Below are 21,935 nucleotides of genomic sequence, written 5' to 3' on the forward strand. Positions count from 1 at the left end.
CTGCCGTCGCTGCTTGTGGCCCCCGGAGGACACTGAAGAGTCGTCTTCGAGGCTGCTCAGTGTCTGTCTCACCTGTGAGGCTGCCTGGACTGACTGCTTATCATTGTGTGTCCCTTCTTGCGGCTGGGGACAGGAGGAGTGCTCTAAACCTTAGGAGGCTGGGCTCCACTTGTGTCCCTCCTTGGCTTCGTGACCCTGAGTCAGTTACTTAACCTCTCTGGGCCAGGTCCCTTTGCCAAGCGCAGGCGTTGAGCTTACCGGGCTCTGTCATAGGCCTGGTCTGTGCTCATCCTTCCGGGAATTCACCCACTTCCTGGGAGAGAACAGCTTCCTCCTTGCTGTCCTGGGCCACTGGCTGTGCCAAGGGAGGGAGAAATTTTCTGGGGTATGAGGCGGACCCAGGAGGTGCGAGAGAATACTTCTGGGGATGAGGAAGGTGTGTGGTTGGAGACAACGTGGGCTTGGAGCCAGGACCCTCAACAGTTGTTATGTTCGGAACCTTTGGTTGCCTTAGCCTTAAGCTGAGTGAAGAACTAGAAGTGTCCTTCACCCAGGAAACAGGAACTCCAGAAGCGGTCAGACAAGGGGCAAACCGCGTGAAGCTCAGAGAGGCGCTGTCCCTGCACTGAGGCGAGCCTCTCGGGTCTGCTGCAGGCTCCTCGGCACTCCTGAGTCCTCAGGCTCGTGGCCAGTCCGGGTGGGGCGCTGCCGAGGGGGCCGTGGACACCAGCCTTTCCTGGAGAGGAGCCAGCAGGGTGAGCTGTGAAGGGGTCTGGCCGGGACCCTTTGCATTCTTGCTTCAGGTTCCTTTTGTCCTGGTTGGAAGGGTGTGGGTGGCCATATTTGGGGCTGAATCAGGGACAGGTTTGGGCAGCTTTGCTCGCTGGTCCCTTCCATCCTGGGCTTGTCCTCATGGCCCTGCAGCATCAGACTGTCCTTGGTGGGAGCCCACAGTGCTCTGGTGAAAACCTTGAGCGTGGGCCACCCCTTCCTGCTCTCAGAGCCGCTAGCTAGGGCAGTGAGGACTCCTGTCGCTGTGGCCCTGGCTGCTAGGGAGCTGTGAAGTCAGCCTGCACAGTTCTGTTTATAGGTGCACGTGTTCGGAGCTTCTGAGAGGAAGCTGATGTATGGGCTCTGTCACTGTTCCCGCCTGTAATCCTTCTGGGAAGGGAGAATGGAAGCAGATCACACCACAGTGTGAAAGGGAAAAACGTCTCTGTTTCTCCTGTCGATGAAATTGAGAAGATAATAAAATGGCAGTTCTCTTACAAGACTTGTTACTTCGCACTTGGACAGGAGCTTGCATTTGAGAAACCTTTATGTGCATGAACTCTTAGCACACTGTGAATGCGGTTGGTGCTCAGTAAATGCTCTGAGCCCACCGTGGTGCAGGTTTGGAGGTTGAATTAGGGTGGGGTCCCCCTTCTCCTTGCTGAAGCCTGCCGAGAGGCACGTGTGCCACAGGCTCTGGCCACTCTGCCCCAGTGCCTTCGCTTCCCCGAGCCCGTCACCTTCTGGAGAGGGTGGGGTCCAGAAGGAGCAATTGGGCCTTGGAGTGTGTGTCATAGTGTTCTTGGGAGAAACCCATGCTGGGGCCTGGTCCTGGGGCTGGGGCCAGGGCGTCCTATCAGCCCCAGCAGCTGTGGGTGTGATCGCGACAGGGTCTGACTTGAAGCGGGACTGCTGTCTCAGGACATGGGTACCTTCAGTTTTCATTAATTAAAAATAATCCTATGGGGCTGTAAGATTAGTTTAAAATAATGACTTTTGTACTCTTCCTTAACGATGCAACATTTAGACTTTGGTCTTAGTTATGCCAAAAATGGAGAACTACTTAAATACATTCGCAAAATTGGCTCATTCGATGAGACATGCACCCGGTTTTACACGGCCGAGATGGTGTCAGCTCTGGAGTACTTGCATGGCAAGGGCATCATTCACAGGTACCAGGCCTCTGGCTCAGCTCTGCGGGGGTGCCCGGAGGGATGGGAGGCCTCTTGGTAAGGACTGAGGAGAAGCTGACGCCACCCGGTGCTGACACTCACGGGGCCTCCCAGTGCCGGGTGACGCTGGCAGCCAGTGGCGCCCTCGGCTGTCCCAACTGGTGCTGTCCGTCCCACCTTGGAGCTCGCGTGTGTGCTCATTTCTGATCTCTATCTCTGTGACTCTCCGATTTTGTCAAATCGAAAGTGTTCGTACGAGCTCTCTCGTTCCTGTTACAGATGGCTTTTGTGGCGAAATACACATAACAAAATTTAACATTTTACGACTTTTTAAAATATTTATTTGACAGACAGACAAGTAGGCAGAGGAGGGGGAGAAGCAGGCTCCCCGCTGAACAGGGAGCCTGATGTGGGGCTCAATCCCAGGACCCTGGGATCACGACCTGAGCTGAAGACAGAGGCTTTAACCCACTGAGCCACCCAGGCACCCCACAAAATTTAATATTTTAATCCTGTTTTCTGGTTTTATCAAGAAACAGTGAACACTTATCACTGTGTAAGTCAAAGGTGTACAACGTGGTGGCTGATTTATATATATTGTGAAATGATTACCTGACCACAGTAGGTTCCCAAGATCTGCCTTTTATGGGTTAAAAATGATGGAATACAGTTTAACCAAAAAGCGTATTGAAAATGACAGATGCGTTTCTGAAGTGACGTGGTGGGAACGTACCGATTAGATGCAGCTGGTATTTGCTCAGTGTGAACTTTGTAGACTCATTCTTGGCTGTTAGTCCATAAAGATTAGAAGTATTTAATCAGTTCATTTGTTTTCAGCAAATTTAGTGTTTGTGATAACATTGCTATTGAAATATTTCATCTCAGATGGACCAAATCTGCTTTCACAGGGACCTGAAGCCAGAAAACATTTTGTTGAATGAGGACATGCACATCCAGATCACGGATTTTGGAACAGCGAAAGTGCTATCCCCAGAGAGTAAACAAGGTGTGTGAGCGCCCTCTTCCCAGACGTCCCAGCTCAGTGTTCCAGATCAAAAACAGCTTCTCAGAAATGCGTCGAATGGCATTGTATTCACTGTCAGTGACATGTTCGCCACACCCCTGCTGTTGTACACACTTAAGCCTTCACAGGGGCAGGCCCTGGCTTCGTGGAGGCTCTGCCTGAAGGCCTGGGCAGTGGGCGCCTGGTCTGCCAGGTGGAGGGATGCCAGGTGCCACATGCGTTCCTGGTGTTCTGTGCGGGAGTGTGGGGTCAATGGAGTCCGCTCCCAGCCCTCTGCGTTGGGACTGTCGGTTGTAACGGGGAGAGCACTGCCCTGTATCCCAGTGCCCGCCGTCAGCCCCCTCTGTCTCCCCATCTCCTCAGTGTAGTTGATCCGGCACGCTGGTCAGAGTGAGGTTCTGTGAAGTCCCAGAACACGTGGGGGCTGATGTCTAACCTCCTCAGGTGCACGTTTATAATTACAAACCCTCCTTATTACTGTTCCCTTAGGGTAATTCCTGGTGTTGGTTTATGCATCATGACCGCTCCATCGCTTGAGGAGTGACTAACAGTAAAGTGGGCCACAAGAGTGACTTGGGGTGTCCTGGCTAGCCAGCCGGGACCTTGAAATTAATAAGGAACCTTGAAAATGAACCTTAAGTCAGGACAAGTGTCCCCGACAGAGCTACTCTGAGCCTGGCCCGAGGGGCTGGGCAACGTGCTCGCCTCTGCCAGGGCCTGTGGGGACCCGTGAGGAGGACTGGGCTTTCCGGTGGAAGCACCCAGCTCGCTCGAGCTGCCCTCCTGTGGAAGAGGGGAGCCATGAGCCCCACGCGCCAGTGGGAGAGCCCTCTAGCTCAGCCCGGCAGGCCTGCTCTGCCTCAGGTTGAACGGAGGCCTCTTTAGGGAGCGTGCGCTCCCAGGGCGGCTGGCAGGCTGGTGCCCGGGGTCCCCTTCTCCGGCCACACCTGGCTGGGCCTCTGCGTTCTCAGCAGCGCGCCTTATCTTTGCTTCCCGGGTGCTCTCGCAGCCCCGTGTTTTTACTCGCGGTATTGGTGTGAGGACTCAGTTGGTGCCTTCCTGTTGTGCAGACACTCACTGAGTCGCCAAGACGATGTCTGGGATGTGGGCACTTCTCTGGGACTCCTAGGGCACCACCCCTCGGGGGCCAAAACAAAACTTGCCATCAAGGAAGACACGCTTATTTCTCAACAAATTTCAGTCCTGGTGCCGCCCGCCTGCCCTTTGCGGCTCCCTTTCCTCACAAGTGTCCTGTGGGCACTCGTGAGATGCCCCGAAACCTTGATCGGTTGGACTCGTTCCTGCTGCAGAGTCACGTCGAAGTGGCCGGCAGCCGAGTTTCGGTGGATAGGGTGTAACCCGTAGCCGTGAGTGTCGCCCATGAGCCAGGTGAACTGAATAGGAAATGCCGTGGTCCTGTTCTTGTCATGTTGTGTGTGACTTCCTGTGGGCCCCCCCAGTCAGCCTCAGAAGCCAGCCCCTCACGCTCTGGCCGCTCCCCCCACCCCTCACATTCTCTTTAGAATCTGATACTTGGCACAGGCTAGTCCTGTTGCCTTGTAGTCGTTTAGAAAATAGAAGAATGTAAATGCCTTTGTGAAATAGTGAAATACAGCTGCATATCTTTCTTTCTAGAAGGAGACGTCTGAAAGTGCTTACACTGTAAACCAGGGAGAGCCCATATATACGGAGGAGTCGGCTTTTTTTTTCCTTCTTAGAGAAAGAGGGAAAAACATGTATAATTATGTGAGGGATTCATTATAGTGACTTGCTGTCACTTTCTGTTTGAAGTAGTTCAGAATCTTAGAATTTATTCTTGCATTAGCTTTTACCTTTGGTGCAGAGATGGATCCCCGAAGACATCTTGAGCTTGCAGAAAACGGGTGTCGGCAGGAGCGGGCTCAGGCTCCGCAGCGGCGCTGTGCACGTGCGCTTGCCGCGCCCTCCTGCGAGAGGCGGCTGCCTGTCTCCCAGACAGACACAGGTTGTACCTGTCTCTCTCACTGCTTCCTGTGCAGTCGCGTGGCCCTGTGGTTGTGAGAGGCAGAGATAGGAGACAGCAGCCAGCTGTGGAAGAGGGTATGTGAGACTGAGGAGGACTTCCTGGCACAGAGGACTTTGACTTCTAACCTACCCTAACAAGGGTCCCAGACCTGTCCCCGAGTGGGGACAGCTTAATCACGCAGACTAAGCCAGTAAGCCCCTTGTCTGTGGCTGTGGCCCTGGTCTTTGCCCTCTTTGTAAGAGGCTTGGGGAGCTTAGGATGCCACAGAGGTTCAGACTTAGGGTTTGTGTCTAGAAACATGTGTCTTGAGCCGTGGGGACCTTTCTGGTATGCAGCCAGATGTGGAGGTTCCATTCACTAAACAGGAGGGGAGGGCTGGCAGGTGACGGGAGAGGGGCCGTGAGGCGCGAGGGGGGAGACTGTGAGGCTGAAGTCACTTCTGTCACTCACTCCAGCTGTACCTTCCATGGATGGCCATCTTCCAGACCTCAGACCAGTATTGACCACCCCTGTCTTGTGCTGTGGACTTTGGACCTTGGCCAAGCACCTCTGCCTTGCCCCCAGTGTGGCATGAGCAGGATATCTCCACCCACCCCAACGCCAAGTTCACATGTTGGAGCACAGAGTCAAGTTCTTATACTTAGACCCCCCGGTACAGCTCTTTATATTGAGAAATGGTTTACTCTGGTCTTCTCAGTATTGGTGTTTATTTAGTCATAGCTGTGATACATGAGAGTAGTTGCTTTTTGTAAAATTCAGACCATGCTTTTGACCTGATTTCCACTATCAATTAGTTTTCGCAGTAAATATTTTAGTATTTATCACTAAAGTATAAAGTTTCTTTTTTTTTTTTTTAAGATTTTATTTATTTATTTGGCAGAGATCACAAGTAGGCAGAGCAGCCGGCAGAGAGAGAGAAGGGGGAAGCAGGCTCCCTGCTGAGCAGAGAGCCAGATGCGGGGCTCGATCCCAGGACCCTGAGACCATGACCTGAGCTGAAGGCAGAGGCTTAACCCACTGAGCCGCTCAGGTGCCCCTATAAAGTTTCTTTTAAAAAGTAAAACTGCAGGGGTGGCTGGGCGGCTCAGTGGGTTAAGCCTCTGCCTTAACCCACCGATCATCATAATTTAACCCACTTAAACATGATCCTGGGGTTCTGGGATCAAGTCCCACATCGGGCTTCTTGCTAGGCGGGAAGCCTGCTTCTCCCTCTCCCTCTCCCCCGCTTGTGTTCCCTCTCTCACTGTCTCTCTCTCTGTCAAAAAAAAAAAAAAAAAAAAAAATATATATATATATACACACACACACACACACACACACACACACACACACACACACACACACACATATATATAACTGGAACAGCAAACCATTTTCATAATGAGAAACTACAATATTTGTTTTATATCCCAGAATACTGTGTTAAATTTCCAGGTGTCATAATTCTACATCAGGATTTTTTGGTGGTTGTCTGCTTGAATCAGGATTTAAATAAAGCTCCACAGTGGGCCTAGCTAATTTGTTTCTTAAATTTCTTTTTCATTCTTCATTTTTTCCCTTGTAGTCTGTTGAGGAAACCAGGTCGTTTGTCTTACAGAGTTTCCTGATTGCATCTCTGCGGAGTCCTGTAACAATGCTCCTGTCCCCTCTGTGTGCTGAAAATGGGAAGTTGGATCTGGCCCCTTGATCACATGCAGATTCTGTCCTCCCACAACCAGAGGCTGGGGTGTTTTCTCCATTAGGACACTCATAACACCCTGTCATCTCTCCCTGTGATGTCAGCAGCCCTTTTTAGCCATAATGGCCTAGATCCATTAATTCTCTAGAGAATGCAGAATGATCACAGTCTAATTCTTTCATTCTTGGGCTGGAATTCTTTAAAGAACAACTTCCCCATAGTAACTGTTTGGTTAGCTATGGTGGTATTAACTACAGAGACAAAACAGGATAAGTGCTTGCTTTCCTTTCCCCTTTATTTGCCACTTGCGACAACCTTGAACTGGTTCGCTGTCATCCTTCAGCATTGACCAGCTCTTCAAAAACATGATTTACCCCTTCCTCACACCATACATGCAAAAGCTAACTCTGAAGTTGAACTTGGGTAGAGCAGAAATGTGAATATAGAATGCAGAAACTGAAACTCTTGAAAGGAAGCGTAGGTGTAAATCTCCATGACCTCGGGGTCGGCGGGGAGTGGTTCTTAGATACGCCATCTGAGGCATGAGCGACAGAAGAGAAATAGCTGCGTCCAGTTGGGAAACTTCTGTGCTGTGTTACCGTTGAGAAAGTGAAAAAAATATTGCCAAATCATGTATCTTAAGGGACTTATGAAATTTCATAACTTAAGAAATAAAACGAAATAAAAATTTAAAAGTGGGCACAGGGTTTGAATAGATGTTTCTCCAAAGAAGACAAACAAATGCCAGTAAATACATGAAAAGATGTTCAAGGTGGTTGGGGAAATAGATCAAAAGTACACTGAGCCACTGCTTCTAGAACGGCTGTGATCACAGTGACCAACAGTGATGACAAACCTTAGCATGGGTGTGGAGGAACCCAAGCCCTCGTGTCCTGTAGGTGGGAGCGTGAAATGGTGCAGTCCCTCTGGAAGTCAGGTGGCAGTTAGCCATAGTTAGCGTGTAACTCAGCAGTTGTACTCCCTGGTGCATACCCAAGAGAGCGGAGAACATGTTTATGGAGAAAAGGTGTACAGGACTGTTGAGAGCAGCTTTTGTCTGATAGCCAGAATGTGGAGACAACTCGTGTCCATCAGGTGATCATGCAAGTGGGTAAACAGAACGTGGTCGGTCCTTACCGGGGAACGTTGTTTTTAGACGGAGTGGCATTCTGGTATTCCCTGCGGTGTTGCTGGGCCTTGGAGCCTTGTGCTGATTGAAGGCCCACAATGGGGGTGGGAATGTGGGAGAGCTGTCTGGGGCTGTCACCATCACAGCAGTACTAAGTCCTCTGGTCCCTTGGCATAGGGGGTCTTTTTATTCAGGTCTTGTCATTTCTTTCAAAAACCACTCATAGTTTTCAGCCTACAAGCTCTGCACTGTTTTTAGGAAATTCTTAAGTGTTTTATTTTTGAGGCTCTTGTAAGTGGAATTGTTTTCTGAATTTCATTTTTGATTACCCACGGCAAGTACACCGAAACACTCTTGACTTTTGTGTCCGGATCTTGTGTCCTGTAGCCTGGCGGGACTTCGTTCTTTTTTTTTTTTTAAGAATTTATTTATTTATTTGACAGAGAGAGAGAGATCACAAGTAGACAGAGAGGCAGGCAGAGAGAGAGGGGGAAGCAGGCTCCGTGCTGAGCAGAGAGCCCGATGCGGGGCTTGATCCCAGGACCCTGAGATCATGACCCGAGCCGAAGACAGAGGCTTTAACCCACTGAGCCACCCAGGTGCCCCGGGACTTCGTTCTTAGCTGTGATCGTTTTTTAATGAATTCCTCAAAACTTTGTGTAAGATCAAGTCATCTGTGATTTAAGACGGTTTCATTTCTTCCTTTCCGCTCTGGATGCCTGTTACCTCCCCTTGCCTCCCTGCCGTGGTCGGAGCTCCGGGGCCATATGGAGCAGGCGGGGCCCGGGCAGGTGTCCTTGTCGTGTTCCTGATCTGAGGGGAGAGGCTTCCGTCTCTCATCGTCGAGTGGGCGCTCGCCGTGGGCTTTTCCTGGACGCCCTGATCAGGCTGCGGAGGTTCGTTCTGTTCCTGCTCTGTGACGTCTTCTTGTCGTGAAGGAGCGTTAGAGGTTCCTTAGATCCTTTTTCTGAGTCTGTTGAGATGATCGTGTGTTTTTTTCCCTTTATGCTGATGACACATAGTATACTGATGATTTTTATACGTTGAACCGCTCTTGTGCTCCCGGGATAAACGCCACTTGGTGGCGGTGCAGACTTCTTCTCACATGTCGCCGTACTCAGTTCACTCATCTTTGGTCAAGAGCGCGGCCCGCTTGAGGAGTGCGTTTGCTGGGCTTCACTTGTGGGCGTACGGGTAAGAGACCAGCAGTCTGCGCCGCCAGCTTTGAAGAGAGTGTAGGTGTTCTCTGACCGCAGGAACATCGCTTGAGGTCTCTTCTTCGTCCCTGGCACTTCTGAGTCCGGGGCGGTGGCCGGAGTGTTCCACGGCCCAGGATGCTGGTCAGTTTCTTTGACTCACTTTCAGGGTGCACACAGCAGCCCAGCCCGAGACCCTCTTCCTTACCCTCACCCTGTGGCCTGCTTCCAGTGGCCAGTGGCGTGGAAACGGCAGCGTTTCGGCCAGTGGTGGGTTGTAGGCCTGGTTTTCTAACTGGTAGAGCAGTTTGGCCATTCGGTTCATCTCTGAGCCTGGGGGCAGGGAACTAGGTTGTCTCTGCATTTCTGGTGCCCTCTATGGCTCTTACCCTAGTTGTCATGCATAGAAGTCGGCTGGCCGTGAAGCTGAGAGGAAAAAGTTGCATGTTTTCCCCAAACTTTGAGTGAAATGAAATGTTTCTTTGACTGTGAAGGTGGGCAACAAGTGCCTGCGCTCGTCCGGGGCAGTCACACGCGTCCCTCTGTTCCTTTAGAGTTGTCGCGGGTTCCTGTTCGTTGGTTTGTTTTAAGATTTATTTATTTATTCTAGAAAGAGCGCCCATAAGTTGGGGGAGGAACGGAGGGAGGGAGAGTCTCCAGCGGCCTCCCCACTGAGCTCATCCCACGACCCCGAGATCATGACCTGAGCTGAAACCAGGAGCTGGAGCACAGTCAGCCAACTGCGCCCCCCACACGCCCCTTCGGCTGTCAGTTTCTTGATCTGTTACATGTGCCCATTCCGGCTTCAGAATTCTGTTAGACCTGCCAGATCTCGTTGTTATATCGATAAAGAAAATCACGTACTGTTACATCTCACAGTCACTGCTTTAATATTTTGGTATTTTCGTCCTTTGTCTCATCCTGCATGTTTTATGCTTCTAGAACATCACTCTGAGGGTAGTCCTCTTCTCTTCCACACGCCAGAGGAGTCTTTCATCTCATGACTAACAAGAGAGCTCCTCCTCGGGGTGAGCTTCATACCTCCCTGGGGACTTGGAGTCCCACCTCTACGAAGGTGTGCATGGGCTCCTGGGGGAGAGGAAGCAGCAGGGGTCATGGGAGACAAGCCATGCCAGGCCCAGAAAGCCTGCAGCAACCACGCAGCCCTAATAACATCCTGATTCACTGTTTAAAGCCCCACGGGCTGGGGCGGGAACGGTGTATGTCTTTTAGACTTTATTTGGTGCATCGTGTAGCTATTTAAAGGCAGAATTATTGAATTATTTATTTACTTATGAATTACTTATTTAATTATGCACAAATCTTTCCATACAAAAATACAGTTTTAGAACTTTTTAATAATAGCATTAAAAAAACGAATCTCAGGGGTGCCTGGGTGGCTCAGTTGGGCGTCTGCCCTCAGCTCAGGTCGTGATCCCAGGATTCTGGAATCGAGCCCCATATGGGGCTCCTTGATCAGCAGGAAGTTTGCTTCTCCCTCACCTTCTGTGCTCTCGAGTGCTCTTGTTCTCTCTCGGGTAAATAAATAAAATCTTTAAAAAAAAAAAAAAAAATTGCGGAAGCAGCGCATGCTTCCTGTGCAGAATGGACGCCCAGTGGAGGCTGTGAATTACCGAGCGGGGCTCCCAGGGTCCGTGTCGTCTCCTTCCTGTGCTGGATCTGTCCTTGGGGACGAGGTGTCAGGAGTCGAGCTGCTGGCTCAGAGGGCAAGTTTGTTCTCTGTGGATTTTGGTGCTTTTTGTAAAATTGCTCCCCTGAAAACGACACCCTTCCATATTCCCACTGGTAGCACTGGGTGTGCGTGTCCTCTCACATCCTTGCCGACGGTGTGTATTTCCTTTTTTACCTTCGCTGTTTTCATTTGCATTTCTTTGATTCATTGCATCATTGAACAGTTTCATTTGGTTTTGGCTCTCGGGTTCTTTTTTCCTCTTCTCAGTCACCTCAGTGTTCCTGGCAGTGTCGCTCAGGGTCCTGGCAGGACGCAGATGCAGCCGCAGTCTGCGCAGGAGACTGATTGGCTGAGGGGAGAGTTGAGGATAGCAGGGCCTACGAGGCAACAGGGCTGGATCCCCACAGGGGGACTGTGAGCCTCTCGAGCTTGGAGCAGGTGGGGGCATCGTGGTGGGAGAGAGGTGTGGCATGGTGTGAGGCAGGAAGGGTAGTGCCCGTGGCTTTCCCCTGCCTTCCCCTGGGGGCTCCTGCTGACCCCAGGGCCCCAGTACCCAGGATGGCCCCTTGGAGCGCTGACAAAGACAGAGACCACATCTGGGGACACGTGGGGAAGAGCAAGTACACTGGCTCTGTCTGTGTCTTCTCCTGGGCATCTGCCTCAGAGGCCTCGGACGGCAGTCAGGGAGTCTCCCCCACGGCGAGCCCCCACACTTCAAGGCTGCCACAGGGGTGGTGAGCGGGGATGCGGTGGCCTCTCTCAGCCCAGACGCTGTGTGCCGCATTGCTGTGGCTGGGCGCCCTGGTTTCCGTTTGCATTTTAATTCAGATGTTGTGCTATTTATAGCCGTATATGGTCAAGAATTTTGCAGACCGACCAAACATGGGTCTTTTGTGTTTGTCCCAGGTAGCTGTAACCTCAAGTCATTTCTCTGTCAGCACCAGGCTGAGGTGCCCAGTTCAGAGCCTCCAGTCAGTGCAGGAGGAGAAGGTTGCTTCCCCCGACTCAGCAGACACACAGCCGAGCAGGGACAATGAAGGGACGTTCGGCTCTTCTCCCTTCCCCAGCTCCCCGTCCTCCAGAACGTCCCAGAACGGGGCTGGCTCTACCTGTTCTGTTTGTGGCTGTGCCTCCAGAGGGCGGGAGAGCCCTGTCCCAGGGAGGCTGCACAGAGGCCACCTAGGGCCTAGGGACGTGTGGCGCTGGGGTGCTCCTGCTGTCTGTAGCCTGTGGGGTCTGTCCACGAGGTGACCTGAGCTCCCTCATGTCCCTGCTGTGGCAGCGGGAAATGTCTCCCGGCGTTGCCAGATGTCCCCCGGGGGCCTCTTTGTCCCCCGCTGAGAGCCCTGAGTAGAGAAGCTCGGACACTTGTCAGTAAGCCCACCTGTCAGGGCCCTGCGTGGGGCTGGTTGCTGCCTCCTGTGTCCCTGGCTTCAGCCATGGCCTGGAGGGCTGGAGGCTGTTCGCTGGTAGGTGTGTTGCTGTGACGTTTCACTTCTCAGGTTGGTTCAGGAAAATGTGTCCTCAGGGACAAATACTTTCTAGCAGGGATTATTAAAGATACTGAGAAGAAAGACCATTTGATCTGTGAGAGGGTCAGGCTCAGTCACGGGTCTTGTTTGCCTGGAACAAAACGATGTTAATCTGCGGTTCGGTCTCCCGTCTGCCACGGGGTGCTGGACAGGAGACAGAGCCGAGCCGGACCCTGCTGCTGGGAAAGGTAGTCTCCTCCGGGGTCCTGTCCGAGCAGGGCCAGAGCCTTGCCCACAGCTGTTCCGTGTGCGCAGGGTGCTGTTCACGTGGGGCTGGGTGGGAGACCGTGCATGGCAGGTCACGGCAAGTGATGGGGGGCGTCTCCTGGGGGTGTCAGAGGTGACAGCATTTCACACACGCTCACACAGTGGGCAGCTGTCCCATGGAAACCCCGGTTCTGTGTCTGTCGGTGACAGGGAAAGGCAGAATAGCTTTACTGTCCCCTATGTCAGAGGACACCCAATGCGCTGGGATGGCTCAGGTGGTGTTGCGTCATCTGTTGTGTGACGGACAGGTCCAGAGGCTCTTGCTGTCACTGACCCTGGGGGTCTGTGGGTCGAGCTTGGCAGACCTGGTGTTCCCCAACGCCATACTGGAAGCAGCGGGTGTGGAGAAGTTTCCCTGGCTGGAGCTTCTGGGTCTCACTCCCCTCAGCACCCCTAACCTCCATGGGCTCTGTTAGGGATGCGTAGCCTTCAGGGGGTCAGGTCTGTTCCCACATCTGCACGTGTCCCATCTGTGCCTGCTGTGTGTCTGGGGTTGTTTTAGGCACCACAGGTGCAATAGTGAACCTGATAGACTGGCCGCTGTCTTCAAGATGCTCCCAGGTAACAGGAGGTGGGGCCAATGCCTCTCTGGTGTGTCTGCGCGGCGGGGGGGCTTGGAGGGACTGCCCTGGCCGTCAGGGCTGGTGTCACAGAGCAGGTGACCTTTGAGCCAGCTCTTGGAGGAGAGAGCCCCAAGAAAGGGGGTTTGAGGGGAGGGCCCTGGACTGGGGAGGGGCTCGGGAGTGTACAGTCTGATTCCAGGGGACTCGTGTTGTGCCCGAGAGCTGCAGTCCTGCCAGTGAGCCGGGACGTCCCGGTGGGTGAGTGCCCACAGTGCAGCACTGCAGAATGCTTGTCTCAGTGTGTGACTGTCCTCCCTTTCTCCTCTTCTCATCAGCCAGGGCCAACTCGTTTGTAGGAACAGCCCAGTATGTGTCTCCAGAGCTGCTCACCGAGAAGTCGGCCTGTAAAAGGTAACTTGCTTTCACTTGATCCAGACTATTTTCTGTTCTCCACAGTAGCTGTTATGTCTGTTTTTTCATGTACAGTTAACAGTTACGAGAGTGCCTCTTGGGACCTTTGTCAGTATCTTTCTCGGGTAACCCGTGTGCTGCTCTGTTGTTCTGTGTTACACTTTCTGGGGCTACTGCGGCTTGATGCTTTGAGATTTGATCTTGCTCCTTTAGGAGCAACTATTCAGTGGGGGAGACGTGTGGCCAAGAGGTCTGTAGTCATTGCCATGTCCCCAAGCCCCGGGATCCTGAGCGCTGCCTCGGGCTGGTGCTCCCTGGCGGTGGCAGGTGACAGGTCAGCTCAAGCAAACCAGGCTCCTCGGAGTGTGGGGAGAGGCCGGGAAGGCAGCCCGTGTGGGAGGGTTGGAGCTGGTTTCACTGCCAGGGCCCAGCCAGTGCGAGCTATCCCTACCAAGTCCTTAGAACTGGCACGGGCCTGGGTTGAGGGCCTGAGTCTTGAAAATGAGAGGTGCATGGGTGAGGTTCTGCTCACAGAAAGAGGTCTGGAGAGTGAAGAGTCAGCGGGACAGCGGGGGAGAAGGGGGTGGGGCAGCCGATGGCTAGGAGCAGGGAGAAGTTGGGAGAGCGGCCTTGTGTGGGCTGGAGGCAGGCAGAGGACAGAGAGGGGGCAGTAGGGTCTGGGGTCTCAGTGTGGAAAGCTGTCTCAGATGACAGGTTCTGCGGCTGGAGCTTCCCCCTGGCTCTTTGCTGCTGGGGCGCGGGGTGGGGGCTCCCTCGGGCTGCTGGAGGGCTGCATGGTCAGTGTCCTGTACTGACACTTTGACACCTTGCAACTGACCGGCTGCAAGGACCTGCTGTCCTGAGAGACAGAGCCCTGCCAGAGGCAGCAGAGGACTGAGTGGTTCTGGGGTGGCTCTGTTGCTGAGTGTGACCGCTTTTTAACGACTCTCCGGGGGCTAGAGCCATAGGGAGCCCATGAAGGTGGCTGGGCCACTTAGCGGTCTCTGGGTTCTTTGTTTTTGTTTTTTACTCTTACTCAACAGATTGGGAACTCTTATCATGGGCCAGACGTAGTTGTAGGGCAGGGCTTCTCAGCTGGGGCACGTGGGGCCCTGTCTGGATGCTTCTGCTGTCACCACTTGGCAGGGGTGGGAAGGGGAGTGCTGTTGCTGACTAGCAGGTGGAAGCCGGGGACCCTGCTCGGCGTGGTGAGAAGCAGATGCGCCTCTGCAGCAGGAGTGAATCGGCCCTGGGGGTCCGTAGAGCCAAGGCTGGGGAAACTCTCCTCTGGGTGGTGGGTACTGTGGCCCAGATTCTTGAAGCATATCTCATGGCTGCCTAAGGGCTAGCTTTCCCTCGATTTGGGGTTTTTAGCATAAAGCAGCCCTGTAGCACCGATGGGGGCTCTACTGGGTGAGCTAGGAAGACACAGAGTGGCCACCGCCTTCTGTGTGAAAACTGGGAAGAGAATGTCTACCCCACATTGACTTGTCCGTTCATTGAAATTCTCTTGGGTGGGTGCACCAGAAGTGGGGACCGTGGCCCTCAGGGGGCCTGCGGAGATAGTTCTGTGAGGGAGACCTCATTGCATATTTTCTTACACTTTTAAATGTTTTAAGTCATGATATTTATTCAAAAATAGTTAAGATTTCTTTTCTGATTCTAAAAGTGACACCTGTGTTTTATAAAGAACGCTTAGAAAACACGGAAGGTAAAAGAGCAAGAAACACTTGGCGTCTCCCGCCTGCTGACGGACACCAGATAGTGACCTGTCGTGTCTTTCCAGTTGCGTACTTCTGCAGGTTCATGTGACCCTTCAGCTTGAGCCTGTTCCCTGGGGTCATGGCACCAGCATCTCTCCGTGTCCCTGAGGTCATGCGTAGACATCTGTGACACCTGTGCCCTTCGAGCACGTGGATTTACTGTAGTCCATTGAGCTCTTCCTTAACTCTTGGCACCCAGGTGCTTTTCCTTTCCGTCGCACAATCTGGCTTGACTGCCACGTGCAGCACATGCCAGGCCCCAGCATGGAAGGGTGCCCATGCCTGTCCCGTCTGCTGGGGCTGCCTCACGGTCCTCTGCTTGGATTGCAGGAAGAGGAATGACTTGGTCTAACTTAGCATTTAAAAAATCCTTGGGGGGCGCCTGGGTGGCTCAGTGGGTTAAGCCTCTGCCTTCGGCTCAGGTCATGATCTCAGGGTCCTGGGGTCGAGCCCCATATCGGGCTCTCTGCTCAGCGGGGGGCCTGCTTCCTCCTCTCTCTCTGCCTGCCTCTCTGCCTGCTTGTGATCTCTGTCAAATAAATAAATTTTTTAAAAACTCCTTGGTACATACTGCTTTCCAGAAATGTTACACCAGCTTCCCTCTTCAGGGTTTATTGTATTAACAAACCATCTTAAATGGTAGGAGAGCTGCTGGTGGTAGACACTGAGATAATGCACACGGTGAGTGGAGCCCAGGGCCTGGCTGTGCCGACAGTCCTGTTTTCTGGAGACGGCAGCCCCCCCATAGCCTGCCGCCTAGTCTCCGGCCGCTGCCACTCCCAAGGGCCAAGGCTTTTCTGTTGGTGTCTGTCTTGTGTGGCTCCCCGTTTTAACTAGACAGTAGAGAAAACCGAGTATAAAACTAGTTATTGGGTAGAATGTAGATTTGTTTTCTGAGTGCCCCTCACTCCACTTGTATGTCATGCCTCAGATTTCTGATCTGTTTTATGTTCTAACCTGTGTCACGTGTCCTTCGGCACCGCAGCTGGCCGGGTCCTTCCTCCTGCGCCCTACGGTCTCATCTCCTGAGGTCCAGGCTGTGGCCTTTTCCAGAAGCTGGTTGTGTCCTCGCACACTGGGGGCTCGGGGAAGGCAGCTGATGGTGCGGGAGGAGTTGTGTCTTGATGCCTTTGTAGTGCTGAGCTGGGGATAGAATGAAAGACGTCCCAAGGAAACCAGATAGGCAAGGTCTGTGTCAGCCGTGAGCTCTGAGAGGGCGTTGAGGGGTGCCGCGGGGCTCGCGAGAGCAGGGTAGGGTGGGAAGGGAGTGGCGGCGTCACGGGTGAGGAGAGCGCCCCCTCCAGGGTCCCTGCTAGCTGGTTCTGGAAACAACTTAGGGAAGTTTAGAACTGTTTCTTGTAAAATGTGGAATTAAAGTGTTTATAAAGGAGGAGTAGGGGTTTTCGTGAGTCCAAGAAGGGACAGAGTTAAAGCTTGCTTTGTGCGCCTTGTATGGGTGGTCTCCTTCGGCCCCTGGCTCGCATCTGTGGCCTGGGGGGAAACGCTGGAGATGCGAGAGGATGGTAGTTGGTTCCTCGCTCTACCCGCCTGCAGTGCGTGCCAAGGCCCCTCACCAGTACCGCTCCCCGCCTCCCCGCGCTGGAAGAAGGCTTCTCTGTCACTGTCCATGTTTCTTTAGTCAGGAGTGACCTCTGCTGCCTCTTCAGGTCCACACGGGCCCTGTGAGGAAGCTGGGTTCCCCCACGGGCAGTGGCGGGTCTGTGGGAATGGCTGCACGGCCTGGCCCCATGGTGCCTGCCGTGCCTGGGATCCTCGGAGTCCAGGTCCTCAGGGGGCCCCCCTCCAGAAGGACCCCAAGCAGCTTCCCAGCCTCACATTGACCTGGTTTTAAAGGACAGAAGTAGATCAGAGGCTGAAACGGGGTGGTCAGAAGTGAACTGTGCTTGTCACGGAAATTTTGCAAATGTCATTCTTTTCTCTTTTTTCTCTCCCTTAAAGTTCAGACCTTTGGGCTCTCGGATGTATAATATACCAGCTTGTGGCCGGACTGCCGCCTTTTCGAGCGGGGTAAGCCCACCCACCGCCCCCGAGCCCATCGCAGCAGATGCAACAGAGGTGGGAGGGGGCAGCCCCTGGGGCTGGGCCGGGGCTGGGCCAGGGTTTGGGGGCTTCTGCAGGGAGAGAGGGTGACTGCTGGGCCAGGAATGTTAAAGCTCTGTGTTGGGGAGGTTCGTGCACTCTGTCAAAGTGATGGCTTTTCTTGTTTTACAGAAATGAGTATCTTATATTTCAGAAGATCATTAAGTTGGAATATGACTTCCCTGAAAAATTCTTCCCTAAGGCAAGAGACCTTGTGGAAAAACTTTTGGTAAATATTCTGAATTTTCTTCTGCACACTGATTGGACAGACACACGCTGAGTCCCTCTGAACCTGTGGTCAGAGCAGCTTTCCTGGAGGCTCCTATGTTTAACCAAAGGGTGTCTTCGGGTTGATAGCGAGTGTGGGTAGATTGGTGTCGTCTGTCTCATCTCTGTAAGTCCTTCTCAGTTTCCAGGTGCCCGATTCTTGGCTTAGCAGGACAGGAAGTCTTTGTGTCGCTTCGCACTTGTCCGTCAGCATGCAGAGCATTTTAAGTTACTGGTTGCTGGAGCGGCTGGGCGTGTCACAGTGCAGGTGGCTGTAAACCCTGCACGGTGACATTTCTGGCCGTCGGCCATAGCGTCTGCTGCAGGGGGCTTGAAGGGTCACCCGGGTGCTATAGACAAGGCAGGCGTGTGCTCAGGAAAGCCGTGTTCGTCTGTGCTGAGCAGCCGCAGAGCCCCTTCCCCGACGTGCGGCTGCTGGATCCCCCTTCACTTTCCCTTCATCCTGGGGAACAGGGTCGGTCCCGGCTCGGCCTGGCCCGTCAGTGGGCAGCGTGCTGGCACTCGGTGGGTGTAGGGGCACGAAGCTGAACCTGGGAGGAGACAGCTTCACTTTGAGGTGAGCATGGTGGGAGCATACGGCGTTTGTGTTCTGTCTGTGGTAGCTCGCTGTCCGGACAGACTCTCCGTCTCCTTGTTCTTAAAGACCATGTGTTCATTTTTTTTCTTGGTTGTAGCATTTTTAATTTGTGTATTTAAAGAGAACACTTGCTGCTATTCATTAGATTTTGGGTTATTTTCACCTTTGTGAGGGGAAGGCTAGGAGCTTGAGAGAGGAAGATGTGGCCCCGAGGTGACTCCGCCGTCCCCAGCACACCGTGGGATGGGGCGGAACAGGCCACAGGACACAGGCCTCCTGTGTCCGAGATGACACGGAAGGAAAAGGAGTGCTCAGAGAATGTTTTAGTCAGGGTCGGTCCGGACGCTGACAGGTGTTGGCTTCTGTTTCAGGTTTTAGATGCCACAAAGCGATTAGGCTGTGAGGAAATGGGAGGCTATGGCCCCCTGCGAGCTCATCCGTTCTTCGAGTCCATCACGTGGGAGAACTTGCAGCATCAGACGCCTCCGAAGCTCACCGCCTACCTGCCAGCCATGTCGGAGGACGACGAGGACTGCTATGGAAACGTGAGCCCAATGGCCTGTGCACGCGCGCACCCGAGCGTGGCCCGTGTGCGTCTGTGAGTGTGTGGTGTGTGTGTGCATTGGGGTGGGCATATGCGTGGGTGTGTCTGTGGGTGTGCGTATGCACATGCATGTGTGTGTCAGGGACAGCCCCACGGTGCCGTGTGCCGTCATTCCTCCGTGCGCAGCGGGTCTGTGCTGGGGCCCTGGGAGCCCAGCCTGTGGGATATGTGGCTGGAGGGGGGCCAGCATAGACCTGTTGGTGGCTGAGCACTGTGCAGCCCCCATCCAAGTCTCCCCAGTAGGGGGCCAGGGAAGCACCCCCTGCCCATCTGCCCCTAGCACAGATTGCCGGGTCCAGGAAGTGAGGGCACTTCCTGTAGTTCGTTTTCACCCAGAGGGAGCCTGCTATTGGGTTGAGGAGACTGGAGCCCGTGGGAGCAGAACCCTCCATGCTGTCCCCCTGGGCTTCTGTCTTCTGCTTTTGGGTGGTGCCTTGTAATCCTGTGTCTGAAGACATTTTGGAATGCTTCTTGTGTTCAAGAAGCCCAGGGTGCTGCTGTTTTGAACTTCTGGGGGACATGGCATTGAGGCTGGACACTGGTCACTTTTGGCTTTTAGTGTGTGGTCGAGGTGGGGTCTTGAGTATACTTCGTTGTTTGAACATCCTGATGGGGGAGGTGAAGACACAGGAGTGGGCAGAGGGGGCCAATGAGCGGCGCGCACCTCCCTCACACCACCCGTGACCGGCTCCTTGGCCGTCCTGTGCTCCCTCCTCATCCTCTACTGTGAGCCCTTGTGTTTAAAACTGATTTCCCGTGTTTGTGTTACCATCCGCAGTCCGTTCTCTCGGCGTAACTTCTGTCATCATGGCTCATTCTAGCCAGTTCCCGTGTGCAGAGTGCTGCAGTAATTGACTGGGGAGCTTAGATTTTCTCTAGAAGTCCAGAGCTTAGTCAGAGTTACTGCTCATATCTTCTCCCAGGGACCGAGTTTCTTCTGTCTCCTGCTTACTGTTGTAAACAACACATCACCCTTTCGTTGTCCTAAAACCTCCTTTGTGCCCAGACCTGAAGGGGGTTAGATGTGGGTAGCCGTCTGCACTCACTCCCGGTCTGCTTCCCCCACTGCGGTGGTCTCGGCTGTCGACGGCCTCGGCGTGTGCGGACTGGGGGGGACCCCGCCTCAAGACTCTGTCCTCCCGGGCCTGACGTCCTTCCCGGGCCGCGCCAGTCGGAGTGGGTGAGCGGGGGCCTCCCCCAGCTCCGCAGCGGCCACTTGCGCCGTCGTTGACTCAGGGCTCAGCGCCTGGGGGCTCAGCTTCGTGGAGCTGTGTGTGCCTGTGCACGCATGTGCACGCACGGTCAGGGTCTTGGGCAGGCCATCTGCCCGCCAGCACGTCGCGTCTGCTGCGCCAAGAGCCCTGGCCTCTCTGTCGGGTGTGGCCACCGTAAAGCCAGCTCCCTTGGTCAGTGGCTTCCTTCTGGTGGGGGCGGAGCCTCAGCTTTCAAAGCTGCAGGGCTGGAAAGCCTTGGTGGGTTTTCAGGCAGCCCTCGCTGTGCCACACTCTCCGTGCGGACAGTGCAGGGAGCCTAGCCCGGGGAAGGTGTCACACACGCGACAGGGCGCTCCCAGTCTGTGGCCGTTGACAGTCTCGCAGGGGCATGTTCTTGTCCGTGAGGCCCCAAGAGAGTCTGCGGTCCTTTTCAGCAGGAAGGGGGCTCCCTCTTGGGGCAAGGAACTGGGAACGGTGTTTGCTCAGTGAACAGAGAGCACAGGCTCTCGATTCTCTTGTGTGTTTCTGATCCGCTGCCGTGGCTGGTGGTGGTGCTGGTGGTTGGCCCCGGAGGGAGCGGGCCAGGTGGGGAGCCCTGGGAGAGAGCCTCCGTGCAGGAGCAGCGAGGGGAGTTTCCTGTGCACGCCCGGCAGCACGGGTGCTCATGGAAGCCTCTGTGAACTTCAGGATGTTGAACAGAGGCGGCCTTGGCCCAGGGAGTCCTCACAGAGCAGAAGCAGAGAATGGGCTAGAAGACCTTACCTAGATGACGGGCCATGGGACGGTCCAGGGTCAGTCCCAACCGGGAGCCGGTGAGATGGGGCTGAACCTGCTGTCTGTGCCGTGTGAGCACTAGGGAGAAGACCACTCCCGGCAGTGAGTAGGGAGGATGGGAGCACGGTCTGCAGGGCTGGGGTGGGGGTGCTCTGGGGCCCACCTTCAAGGGAGGCAGCCTGGGCCTTTGTGGAGGCACAGGGGACTTGGAAGGACACACGGACTCTGGTCTCAGCGATGGCTGGTGGCTCTTTCCCTCATATTTGGCAGCAGTGGGGTTCAGGCGTGGGGCTCGCAGCTGCGCGGAGCAGGCTGTCAGGGGCGAGCGCTCCTCCTCAGGTCTCTGCTGGGGGCTCCCTGGCCCTCTCGCCGGCCCCAGGGGTATCTGCGTGCACAGGCCTCACTTGTTTGCCACATCTATGAGGAAGTCCATTTTTCTGTCACCACCGGTCTGTAGTCTTTTCCAGAAGAGCACACGACTCTGTATCAAGTTTAATACTTGCCGTAGTTAAACGGGATATATACTTTTTTAATTGAATGCGGTCAGTCCAGTTGGGATATAGAGTGACAACCACAGACCTAGAAACACTGAACCACAGCGTCAAGGAGGAGGGCTCCTGAGCTCACAGGAGGGTGCCTCTGCACCCAGGAGGCCACCCATCCCTCCTCTTCCTTCCCCTGGTTGGGGTGGCAGGGGCTTGCAGAGGTCAGCGGGCCCCAGGCCCTGAGTCTCCTCTTCCTGGGGCTGAGGACTGGAGCTCAGCCCCTCGGGAGGGGGACCAGAACTGTCAGTGTCCAGTCGTGCCTTGGTTCCGGGGCCTGCCCTCCAGTGCAGGAGGAGTGCGCGGCCACGGGGCCCCGGGACCTCCAGGGTGTGAGCTTGCTGGGTCTGGTCTGGGGGCCCAGGGGAAGTGGCACGTGGGTCTCACTCTTCCTCTTCTCTGTGCAGTACGACAACCTCCTGAGCCAGTTCGGCTGCATGCAGGTGTCCTCGTCGTCATCCTCCCACTCCTTGTCCGCCGCGGATGCGGGCGTGCCACACGCGGCGGGCAGCAACATCGAGCAGTATATCCATGACCTGGACACTAACTCTTTTGAGCTGGACTTAGAGTTCTCCGAAGATGAGAAGAGGTTATTACTGGAGAAGCAGGCCAGTGGAAACCCTTGGTAAGAA

At 54.3% G+C, this 21,935-nt stretch overlaps 1 protein-coding gene across 1 annotated transcript in view; it reads left to right on the forward strand.

Annotated features, from left to right (window-relative positions):
- The window catches only part of PDPK1 (3-phosphoinositide dependent protein kinase 1), a 74,436-nt gene that overhangs the window by 37,128 nt on the left and 15,373 nt on the right, over positions 1–21,935 (forward strand). The window contains exons 5-11 of the mRNA XM_047713060.1: positions 1,799–1,943; positions 2,852–2,949; positions 13,366–13,441; positions 17,164–17,232; positions 17,437–17,533; positions 18,541–18,714; positions 21,711–21,928. Coding sequence (XP_047569016.1) covers positions 1,799–1,943; positions 2,852–2,949; positions 13,366–13,441; positions 17,164–17,232; positions 17,437–17,533; positions 18,541–18,714; positions 21,711–21,928 — 877 coding nt within the window. The remainder of the gene's footprint in view (positions 1–1,798; positions 1,944–2,851; positions 2,950–13,365; positions 13,442–17,163; positions 17,233–17,436; positions 17,534–18,540; positions 18,715–21,710; positions 21,929–21,935) is intronic.

This window comes from Lutra lutra, chromosome 18 (assembly GCF_902655055.1).
Source record: "Lutra lutra chromosome 18, mLutLut1.2, whole genome shotgun sequence".
Classification (NCBI taxonomy): Eukaryota; Metazoa; Chordata; class Mammalia; order Carnivora; family Mustelidae; genus Lutra; species Lutra lutra.